Here is an 11,139-nt window from a genome sequence, read left to right on the forward strand (position 1 = left end):
TCGGAAGATCCTTTCAATTGGCTGGCTAGAATCCCTCACTTGAACTAAACTAGATCTTGTATGGTCATAAAGATTGTCCTTTTGTAGAATACTTTCATTTAAATCCTTGATTAACATGATCTGTAAATACTGTTGCAGTCGGGTTGTTGCAAGCCACCGACAGAGTGCGGTTACACGTACGTGAACGAGACGGTGTGGGCCCCGGGAGGAGGGCTTGTGGGGACGAACCCCGACTGCACGGTCTGGAGCAACGACCAGGCCTTTCTGTGCTACCAATGCGGCTCCTGCAGAGCCGGAGTTCTAGGGAGCCTGAAGAAGAGCTGGAGAAAGGTGTCCGTCATCAATATCGTCGTTCTGATCATTCTCGTCATCTTTTACGTGATCGCCTATGCGGCCTATCGGAATATCAAGAGGATCGACAACGACGAGCCGGCCGGGGAAGCCAGGATGACAAAGGCACACCCCAGTCATTTCCAGCTTTGATGCGTTGGAATTGGGTGAAAGGTTGAAGCTTTCTGATGTAAAAGTTTGTGTTTTTAAACAAAATTCAAATTTTCTTGGTGGGTTTTAGGGGATTTGGAGAAATGGGTCCGAGTGTTTGGTTGATTGTATGTTGAATTGTTTCTGGGTTTACTACAGGAACTGAACTCTTTATATGGTCTGTAAGATAATCAGACGGTTGTCTCAAAAGGATTATTGTTAAAACAATGGTGATACCATTTTGTTCTGTTCTGATTCGTGATGGATGTCCGGTCAGACCCTTAACCGGAAGTTGTCACCGTTGCTGTCGGATTAAACCGGAGCTGCGTATTCGGAACGAATGAACCAGAGATGGACGATGAAGGGGAAGCTCCGGTAATGGCGGAAGCAGATTTCCTCTTTTCCGGCGAAAAAACAGAAGTTATTGGAAAACGCAGAATCTTCGGGTGGTTACTTGTATTCCAAGGAAAATCACTCTCTTGATTCCAATAATGTCTTTTTTTTGGAAACTAACTTATTGTTTTATTCCTTATTAGGGAAAGTTTTAATTTTTATAGGGTTAAAATATTACTATATTTATTTTAACCTTGTCTATTTATATAGGACTATATACAAAAAGATATTAGTTTTTAAAATTGATATTAGATCTACACTAATGTCGGTCTTGTTTATTTTTTATTATTTGGTAAATGATTATATGGTAATTTATTTGATTTGAGTTAATAAATTTGATTTTAGTTAAAGTAAAAGTATTTATCAGTAAATCTGAGTTTATAATATAGAAAGTTTTTGAATTTATGAAAAAACGGAGAGTTCCATGTTATCGATTTTACCCCTATTTGTTGACGATATTACGATTTATACCACTCTACGTAGACCTACAAATTTGAAACGCGACGATGTAGAAAAGATCAAGGTCTCTAACCGCAAGGCGAGACTATCGCGGAGGCATCCCCCTCCGTCCGTACCGAACTACGCTTGATTTTTCGGCGAAGTATCAGCGAAGATAGAATCCATGGCGCATCTATCGGATTCCGAGCTCGCTTTCCGGTTGCAGATGGAGGAAGCGATCTCCGCCTCTCTCTCCTCCCGACCCTCCGACCCTCCGCCGCGTTCTCCGTCTCCGATCGTCCACAGGTGCGGCGTTGCAATCGTCGTCAATGACGATCAGAGGAGCTCGAGGGTCCAGCCCGCCGGGAATCAGGGCGGCGATCTTGGGGCCTCTCTCTCCTCCCGATCCTCCTCCGCTCCGCGGCGTTCTCCGTCTCCGGTCTTCCACAGATGCGGCGTCGCGATCGTCTTCAACGAAGATCAGAGGAGTTCGAGGGTCCAGCCCGTCGGGAATCAGGGCGGCGATCTTAGGGAACGCCCCAACGGAGGCGGAAGAAACGAAAAACCCAACGGAAAGGGCATTATTTACGAGAAATCCACTGGGGTTCCCGGAGATGACCGCATAACCACCGGCAAAAATGGTATCTATCGGAATTTCTCAGGCTCCAGCAACGCGGGGAAACCCTCGCCAGCGATTCCACTGCCACAGGGCTTCGTTCGTCAGGCGGATTCCTCCGGCGAGGGATGTTCGGTGTCAAAATTCAAGGACAATCTATTGTACAGACTGTACTTCAAGGGTTTGGTGAGAGAGCAAACAGGAGATGACAAAAATCCGGCGATGTTGGCGGGATTCGGAGTTGCAATATGCGATATGGCTGATAATCTGTGCTTCGAGATGAAGGGTCCATTGCACAACGCCGACAGGAACCGTCAAGCGGCAGAAATTAGGGCGTTGATGGTAGGGCTTGAGGAAGCCATAGGTTTGGGGATCAAACATATCGCAATTTATTGCGATTACTATCCAATTTACCAATATGTAAGTTCTTCGTTGGGCAATGCATAGGTTCATGTATCTTCTCCGTTTTGCTAGCACTTTCTCAGGGCATGTTGTAGCAGCAGTAGTAGTAGTGATCATTGTAGGGTTTCTCTCACACTAGATTTGTTTATGACTGATTGAGACAGCTTTCAAGGTCATCATCTTGATGATCATGGATTCTATGTTTGTTATGCACTGTAAACCGGTGATGACTTTATTCTTTTTCTTAGTTAGATCACGTACACTAACTGGCTCTGCCCCAACAGGTTTGTTGAATTTATGTTTTGATTCTTGAGGGATCTTAAAGCGAGTTTCTTGTTCTGTTGAAGTTTTCATCTGGAAACGATCATAGCTAGGTGAGAAGCATGGTCTAGGTATAGTATATGACTTATACCTTGTCTTATGTTTCATGAGATTCCATTTGAATTGCATGCAGCTCTCTGGAAGATGGATGCCTAAGCAAAAGAAGATTGCACTGTTTATGGATTATTTACACAGCCTCAGGCTTGAATTGACATCTACCAAACCCGTTCTGGCCACCCGAAACGATATCAAATTTGCTTTCAAACTTGCAAGAGATGCCATAGTTTGCCAAACCAGGACTTCTGAGGGTACTATCAGTGCAAAGGCAGCTCGGAAAGAGACTTGTGTCATCTGCTTTGATGATACCGATGCCGAGCACATGTTTTCTGTTGATAAATGCCTTCACCGATACTGCTTTTCTTGTGTAAACCAATATGTGGAGGTGAAGTTGCTTCATGGAATCATACCCAAATGTCCTCATGATGGCTGCAAGTCTGTGCTGAGTATCGATAGTTGTGGAAAGATTTTGACACCTAAGCTGGTGGTGATGTGGAAAAGGAGGATCAGAGAAGATTCGATTCCTGTCACTGATAAAGTTTACTGCCCATATCCGAAGTGCTCAGCTTTAATGTCAAAAGCCGAGCTTTCTGGATCTTCTGAAGGCCTCTTATCTGTCCGTCCCCATAGTTCTGGAGTTCGGAGATGCATTGAGTGTCATGGTCACTTCTGCATCAACTGTAAAGTTCCATGGCACGATAACTTGTCCTGTGCTGATTACAAGAAACTCCATCCCGACCCTCCAGCAGATGCAAAGCTGAAATCTCTCGCAAGCCTCCACAAGTGGCGACAATGTCTCAAGTGCCACCACATGATCGAACTTTCACAAGGTTGCTACCACATTACCTGCAGGTATCTCTCTTTCGATTCTCCATATACACTTGTTCCTTTCTTAATCTGGAGCAATCCGACAAATGACAAACCCGGAATCAGGATAATAGAGGAGCAAAGACGGTAAATTTACCCAAGAGAATGGGATTGCATTTTCATCTTATTAATTCATTCATGCCTCCTTGGTGTTTGTAGATGTGGGTATCAATTCTGCTATAACTGTGGATCTGAATGGGATGTGAAGGCAAATCGTTGCAAGTCATCTTGCCCATTGTGGAATGAAAACCACCTCTTACGTGGCAATGCTGCAAATTATGCTGGTCTCTTTGACGATAATGATGACGATGATGACGATGATTATGACGGTGGCCACGATGATTACGAATACGACATGGCAGACTATCTCATCCTAGGCTACCTCAATCGTAATCCTTATGTCCCCGTCCTTGATTTGAATGATGATCCCTTTAATAGCCCTGAAAGATGGTAATGTCTCATACTGATTCACTCTAAATTTCCTATCTCTAGGGTTGGCTTAAGTATTGAACTAACGGGTATCCATCCCGTGAGTATGTGAGGTTCTGGGATCCGACCACCGACAAGTATGAGGTCGGATCCTTGTCGGCAAAAAATACGAGCCACAGGTTCGAATACGGGTTTCTTCGGCCTGTTACACCCGTACCCATGGGTAATCTGCCGTTGGGCCTTGCCCCTCGTCGTAGCTCGCCTCGCTGCTAGTTAAGTCTTTCTTCTGTCTTCTAGCGAGTTCATGCACCTGACTTTCACCTGGTAAAGACGGACCGAGGTCTTTGACCAACAAAACCCGAAGGGGTGGACGAGGTGGGTATGCTGGAAATCTCGGGTACCCGCCCGATCCCAACGCCCAAACCTACCAATCTTGATTAAACCATTCTAAATTTCACACTCTTTGTTCTCATAGGTTGGGGGTTAGACGATTATCCAGAACTCATTCTTCCTCGCAGGTTTTACGGCATCGAAGAAGGCATTGTGGAGGAAGAAGAAGATTGGGATAACCGCCTCGAGGAAGGCATTGTGGAGGAAGAAGAAGATTGGGATAGCCGCCACGAGGAAGGCATTCCGGAGGAAGAAGAAGAGTGGGATAACCGCCACGAGGAAGGCATCCCGGAGGAAGAAGAGGATTTGGACTGCCTCGAGGAAGGCATCCCGGAGGAAGGAGAAGATTGGGATAACCGCCTCGAGGAAGGCACCCCGGAGGAAGGAGAAGATTGGGATAACCGCCTCGAGGAAGGCATCCCGGGGGAAGGAGAAGATTGGGACAACCGCCTCGAGGAAGGCATCGATGGATTCCCGGAGGAAGAAGAAGATTGGGATAACCACCAGGAGGAAGTTCCCCTAGCACACGCTGGCAACCCGCCTGGTTCTATGACAGTTCACGCTCCTGAAAACGTCATGGGAGACGGATACTTTGATGATGAGGACTATCGGCTCGAGGAGGAAGCTTATCCTGATCCATCTGGTGGTACCACACCACCAGCAGTTCATTTTGATGAAACAGGGGGATTCGGCAGAATGGAATACGACGATTTCTGGCCCACGGATTATCATTTCAGCGAAGCTTGGGATCCAAGGGACTCCGATGCGGACTGGTGGTGAGCTTTTTCAGTGTTCAAGTCGGAAAAACAAAAATCTGCTTCTCTTTTCCTTTGCTATATACGTTACTTTGAACGACGCTGAGAAATTATGTGGGCTTATATGAACCACGAATTAGTCTTTTGATTATATATATGTATATATAGTTGAGTTTCAAGATCAAGGTACTGCTACTTTGGTTTCCAGTTTTAAAGATTTGTGCCAATCTGATTTTTTTATTTGGGTTCATTGTGATATTTGTTTTCAAAAGTAATTTCTATTTTCATTCTTCTTATTACTTTATATTTAATTTAAAAATAGTGTATATCCAAATCAGTCTGTCTCCTCTATCTCTATAGATAAATAGCTTCCTAGAGCCTTTTTATAAAGTAAGTAGGGTTTTATTATTTGCATTAACATATCTAATAAAATCATACCAAGGGGATCAAGCGTCAAGTCAAGTCGTTCGGAACCGCTACAAATTCCTTCCGAAGCACGCTTAACCGCTCTCTCTCTCTCTCCCCCCGTCTCTTTCTCCATCGAATCCCGGGAGATTTTCCCCAGAAAAACAGCCCAGCCATGGAGAAGGACGATGTCGATGTGATTCTCGAGGAGCAGCGTGAAGAGGTCATGGCCGCTAAAGCCCTGGCCTCCGACCTCGATTTCGCCTTCAATCTCCAAATGCAGGAAGCCCTAGTCGCTTCTCGGTCACTCCACACTTCTGCCCCTCCTGCCTCTCCCACCGTGGACGACGTAGTCCCCCTCTCTTCCGGCGCCGCAGACGAGTTTGACTACACTGCTCTCATTCTGGAAGACCTTGCTCGGCTCGATCAGGAGAGGAGGGACCGGGAGTTCGGTGAGAGAGAGATGAAGCGGCTGAAGGAGGATCTCGACCGTCGGATTCACGATCAGAAGTTCGCTAGAGAGATTATGAGTGTTCCGGAGGGAGAGTGGCGCAAGTACGGCGACAACTACGAGAAGCCGTACGCTTTTGGGGCTTCCTCCTTCGCCGTCGCTTCCCCCTCCTCCGCCGTATCTTCCTTCGCTGTCGCTTCCCCCTCCTGCGCCGTAGCTTCTTCCTCCTCCTCTGCCGTCACTTCCTCCTCGTTCGCGGCGATCGGCAGCGAGAGTTTCCGGTTGTACTGTAAGGGTTTGGTAAGCGAAGAGAGAATCGGGGATATGAGGGTGATGGTGGGTGGTGTTGGTGTGGCGATTTGTGATTCGGCGGACAATCTGATTTGGGAAGTGAAGAAGGTTCTGGAAGCCGAGGAGTCGAAAAGCCCTGAAATTGCAGAAATGGAGGCTTTGGTCCATGGATTGAATGAAGCATTGAACTTTGATTTGGGAAGGGTCACAATCCTATGTGATGATTTCATGGTCTACCAATACGTGAGTAATCTGTGTAAAACCCTTCAATTCTTCTATCAAAGTGATTGCCTTTCAGTGACAATGACTTGATATCTGTTTGTGTATCGGTTTTTCTCCATTACTTGGTGAGTTCTATGTCTGTTTAAGCCATGAATTTCTTGGTTGGTTTCATTTACGTTTTCATATTGACGCTACAAATTTTGGGTTTGATCCTTTTGGGTGTCTGGTACACTTAAATGTTTGTCTTATTGATGATATCACTGCGGATGTTGGTCAACTTATCATTGAAGAAATGTTAGTTGGTGCTTTCTATTCTCTTTCTTAATATTACTATGATCTTACTCTTTTTCATTTTAATCTTTTTTAGGGTCTCTTATTTTTTTATGTTTGGTCATGTTTTCCTCCCTAATTCAGGTCACGGGCAGAGTTGAACCGAGGCAGAGCACCCTTGCAACTCTTTTAAACCAAGTGGCTCTTCTGCAAAGAAAGTTCTCATATTGTCAACCATCTCACTTGGCAAGAAAGGATATTAAGTTTGTGTTCAAACTTGCACGAGATGCAATCGTGTCACAGATCAAATGGCCCGAAGAAACTAGTGAAGGCAAGACTTTCAAGGAAACTTGTGTGATATGTTATGACGGGATTAAGGTGGAGAGAATGTTCTCGGTAGATGGTTGCTTCCACCGCTTTTGCTTTCCCTGTATGAAGCAGCATGTTGAAGTGAAGTTACTGGAAGGAGGAACAGCAAACTGCCCGAGTGAAGGGTGCAAATCAGAAGTAAAGATTGAGAGTTGTGCAAAGTTTTTGGATCCCAAACTGGTTGATGTTATGAGCCAACGAAAGAAGGAAGCTTCAATTAATCCTGCAGATAAGATATACTGTCCATACCCCAAATGCTCCGCATTGATGGTCAAACACGAGGTCTTGGAATATACTAGGGCATATCTTGTTGGTGTTGATCAATCTGGAGCTAGAAAATGCATGAAATGCGGGCTGTTTTTCTGCTTCAGTTGCAAGGTGCCATGGCACTATTACATGACTTGCCATGATTACAGTAGGTCGCACGCGAATCAGAATGCGGGAGACGGGATGCTGAAGTCTCTTGCTCGGAAAAAGCTATGGCGGCAATGTGCAAAGTGTAGTCAGATGGTTGAACTTGCTTGGGGTTGTTACCACATCACCTGCAGGTACTTACCCTTTTATCTCTTATCTATATATCAAGATGAGTTGCTTTCAAAGATATCATCTTGGCTAATCATGGACCAAATTCTGAATTGAGAAACAACAGCCTTGGATGTTGTTAGCTGTTCTGAAAGAACGGAGTAGGGATTGAGACAACTACAGAATGATCGAATCATGTTCTGCTCGTGTCCATCGACACAGAAGAGAATGCTTTGATTTGGTCTCTTAAAACAGTGGGTTTATACATTTGTTGCAGAACCATAGATTACGAATGGCGATTTCATCACAATGATTTCGTTTCGTATTTGTCATGTAGATGCGGGTACGAGTTCTGCTACACCTGTGGGGCTGAATGGAAGAACAAGAAAGCAACATGTACGTGCCCTATCTGGGACGAACGCAACATAATCCGCAACAACGGGAATCCTAGAAGGTGAAAATCAGCTCGAAAAGGTTAGGGGTTAAGACTGGAAAGTGGAAACTGTCCGAACAAAAAAAAAAAAAAACTGATGTCTGGTTCGTTCTCTGTTTAACACTGCATTTTCCTTTGCATGAGTTTTCCACTTCTATACATATGTTTGAAGAACTTCGGCTTTTTGGTACAAAAATGGTAAAGTTGGTTTTTGGATTGCAATTTAATTGCATGGAAATTCCTGTTCAGATGCCATCTTTTTCATTCTGTTTTTTTTTCCTTTCTGAATTTGATTCCATTTATTGTCACACACTGTGCATAAAGATTCTGCCTTTTTGTTTCCCCATCGTCTTGAAGTTGGATGATTTGGTTACTTTAGCATTATAACTTCATGGGTATATGATATCATTGGGGAGAGGATCATTCTCTCTTGAAAGGTTATATGGGCCTTTAAAAGGCCCATTTGGCCCATAACCAGCAATAACAAGCCTAACTCAAGAATAGAAATTAGTGGATTCCTTGTCAAGCACGTCACATCCCCCCCTCTTCTCTCCTCTTCGATTTCTGTGTGAAATCCCTGGGAAAATTTTTCCGAGAAAATTCGAAGCCAAACAGCCATGGAAGTGATGGTACGCCGACTTGATACTAAAAGTGATCATGTCGGCTAATGCCTTGACGTGCGACATCCATTTCGCCTTCGACAAATCAGTTGAAGGGAACCATAGCTGCTCGAGTGCCTAAACTCCAGGACAGGGATCTCCCACCGGAATCGATGTCGTCTTTGTCTCCTCCGGCTACGGTCTGCATATCGGAGAATCCTCCATCTCCATGGGCGGTGATTCCCTTTCTAGAAGCCAAGTAGTCGACAATCCCCAAATCGGCGGAAATTAGGGCTCTGATTGTCGGATCGAATGTTGCACTGAACTTTGACCTGCGGATGGTCCGATCACATGGTACATCACTACGTGAGTAATTCTTTGAGAAGCTCTAAATATCTTCTTTGTCGGAATTTACCTATACATGCTACTGGGAGTATATATGCATCAGTTCGCACTTTAGCTTCTCTATAGGCTCTGAAGTTTGCGTAGCTTAACCTTATTTGAGAGAATTAATGATCTTGCTCAACCCACAGCTACTAATCAAATAGTCATCAACACAGGAGAAGAGGGCTTTGTCGTGTCTCTTTAAACCTTGTCATTTTCAGACTGTAAGTAAGTAACAAGACAGGACTTGCGATGGTGATTTTCTTGCCCCTTTTATCCACAGCATTTGGTATGAGATAATAATTTTTTTGACGGCCATTATATTGCATTATTCCTTCATGATTTTCATGTAGATTTTTGTCTGAAGAAGAGGACAAGAGGACAACATGTTCGTGTCTCGTCTGTCATGAGCTGCGGTACATTATACGACATGGGAATCCACGAGATGTCCCATGCAAGGTTAGTTTTATATAGAACAACGCCCCAAATTATTCCCCCGCCCCTTCTGTCCACAACATATTCTGTTATTTTGCAGCAACGGAGATGAATTCTTCAGGCACTATGAAGAGTAATCTAAGGATATGTCAATGGATTTGTTTTTTCCTTTTTTTTTTATTGGTGTTCAGGCATCATAATTGCATGGGGGATTGACAGGGGGTTTTAACCCTAATAACCCACTTGGGTCGCAGCAATTTCAGGGTACACCACCCAGAAAAAAAAAAAATTTTGCGACCTTATTACGACTAATATATAACTAATATACAACTAAAATAAGAGTAGTTTGTTAGTCGTAATAGGTTGTATATTAGTTATATATTAGTCGTAATAAGGTCGCAAAATTTTTTTTTTTTTTCGGTGGTGTACACTGAAATTGCTGCGACCCAAGTGGGTTATTTGAGTAATATTCCCGATTGACAGCCGTTATTTTTTTATTTCTTTTAAGTTGAATCTGGGATGACTCAGGGAGTTCTGGTCGGATCAATAAAATATTTAAAAGCTGTGCAAAGCGTGATTCTATATATAATTAATATCATCAAATCATAGAGTTGAGGTCCACTTTGTAAAAGCCAACAAAAGTTGCGGTTTCGATTCCTTCCGCGAAGAAGTGTACAAATGATGGAGTTGGAACTGCGAAAAAAGATTAATTTAAGGTAACATCCTTCCTTCCTTGTTCCTTTTCTTACAGCTGGAAAGGATAAAAATTCATAATATAGCGTTTGACCAGTGGTAAGATCTGCAGAAAAGAACCAGACTCTCCGATTCCATCTTCAATGGCTCATGGATTTCATCTGATCTGGATGATATCTTTTGTTCATCTGATGTGTTTTTCAACGCAACAGGAGACAGGGTTTGTCTTCCATGGCTTCGGACAAGCAGATCTTTCTCTTGATGGTTCTGCAAGGATCCTCCCCAGCGGATTGCTGCAACTGACCAACGCTTCCCGGCATCAAATGGGTCATGCTTTCTTCAAACGGCCACTCGGGTTGAACCCATCTGAATCACTCTCCTTCTCTGCACATTTTATCTGTGCCATGGTACCCAAGCCAGGAGTTGAAGGTGGCCATGGCATTGCCTTTGTTGTATCTTCTTCCTCAGATCTCGAACACGCGGAACCAACTCGGTACTTGGGTCTTTTCAACGTCACGACGAATAGATCTCCATCTTCTCATCTGTTTGCGGTTGAGCTCGATACTGTTTTCAGCCCTGAGTTTGATGACATCGATGGTAATCATGTCGGAATTGATGTGAACAGTCTTTTGTCTGTCGAATCTGCTCCGGCTTCTTACTTTTCCGATTTCGAAGGGAAGAACAGAAGCATAAGGCTCTTGAGCAGAAACCCTCTTCAGGTCTGGGTTGATTATGAAGGAGCTGTACTGAATGTTTCTCTGGCCCCTCTCAACGTTCAGAAGCCTAGTCGGCCACTTATTTCAACATCCATCAATCTTTCAGACGTTTTCCCGACTAGAAGAATGTTTGTCGGATTCTCTGCATCTACAGGGACATCGATCAGCTATCAATACATTCTCGGGTGTAGTTTCAGCAGG

At 44.1% G+C, this 11,139-nt stretch overlaps 4 protein-coding genes across 7 annotated transcripts in view; all 4 read left to right on the plus strand.

Moving 5' to 3' along the window:
* The window catches only part of LOC104810838 (tetraspanin-3-like), a 2,630-nt gene extending 1,903 nt beyond the window's left edge, over window positions 1-727 (plus strand). The window contains exon 2 of the mRNA XM_010537280.2: window positions 139-727. Coding sequence (XP_010535582.1) covers window positions 139-483 — 345 coding nt within the window. The 3' untranslated portion in view covers window positions 484-727. The remainder of the gene's footprint in view (window positions 1-138) is intronic.
* Window positions 728-1,380: 653 nt separating this feature from the next.
* Window positions 1,381-5,398, plus strand: LOC104810839. 4 transcript variants are annotated; one of them, XR_002024066.1, is made up of 5 exons: window positions 1,381-2,347; window positions 2,784-3,559; window positions 3,734-3,963; window positions 4,067-4,378; window positions 4,479-4,615. XR_002024066.1 is itself a non-coding variant. In XM_010537281.1 (4 exons), the coding sequence occupies exons 1-4, from the start codon at window positions 1,496-1,498 to the stop codon at window positions 5,171-5,173; spliced, it is 2,571 nt and encodes an 856-aa protein (XP_010535583.1). In that variant the 5' UTR covers window positions 1,381-1,495; the 3' UTR covers window positions 5,174-5,398. The 4 variants fall into 4 exon arrangements, 1 of the variants encoding a protein (XP_010535583.1); XR_002024067.1 differs by having other exon boundaries at window positions 4,522-4,614; XR_771344.2 differs by having other exon boundaries at window positions 4,067-4,276; window positions 4,522-4,607.
* Window positions 5,399-5,582: 184 nt separating this feature from the next.
* LOC104810840 lies at window positions 5,583-8,359 on the plus strand. Its single transcript, XM_010537282.2, has 3 exons — window positions 5,583-6,538; window positions 6,932-7,704; window positions 8,016-8,359. The coding sequence occupies exons 1-3, from the start codon at window positions 5,729-5,731 to the stop codon at window positions 8,134-8,136; spliced, it is 1,704 nt and encodes a 567-aa protein (XP_010535584.1). The 5' UTR covers window positions 5,583-5,728; the 3' UTR covers window positions 8,137-8,359.
* Window positions 8,360-9,967: 1,608 nt separating this feature from the next.
* LOC104810841 (probable L-type lectin-domain containing receptor kinase I.5) overlaps window positions 9,968-11,139 on the plus strand; it is a 2,697-nt gene continuing 1,525 nt past the window's right edge. The window contains 2 exon segments of the mRNA XM_010537283.2: window positions 9,968-11,136; window positions 11,138-11,139. The exon segment at window positions 11,138-11,139 is cut by the window's right edge and continues 1,525 nt beyond it. Coding sequence (XP_010535585.2) covers window positions 10,366-11,136; window positions 11,138-11,139 — 773 coding nt within the window. The 5' untranslated portion in view covers window positions 9,968-10,365.

This window comes from Tarenaya hassleriana, unplaced genomic scaffold (genome assembly GCF_000463585.1).
Source record: "Tarenaya hassleriana unplaced genomic scaffold, ASM46358v1 Cleome19, whole genome shotgun sequence".
In the NCBI taxonomy this organism is placed as follows: domain Eukaryota; kingdom Viridiplantae; phylum Streptophyta; class Magnoliopsida; order Brassicales; family Cleomaceae; genus Tarenaya; species Tarenaya hassleriana.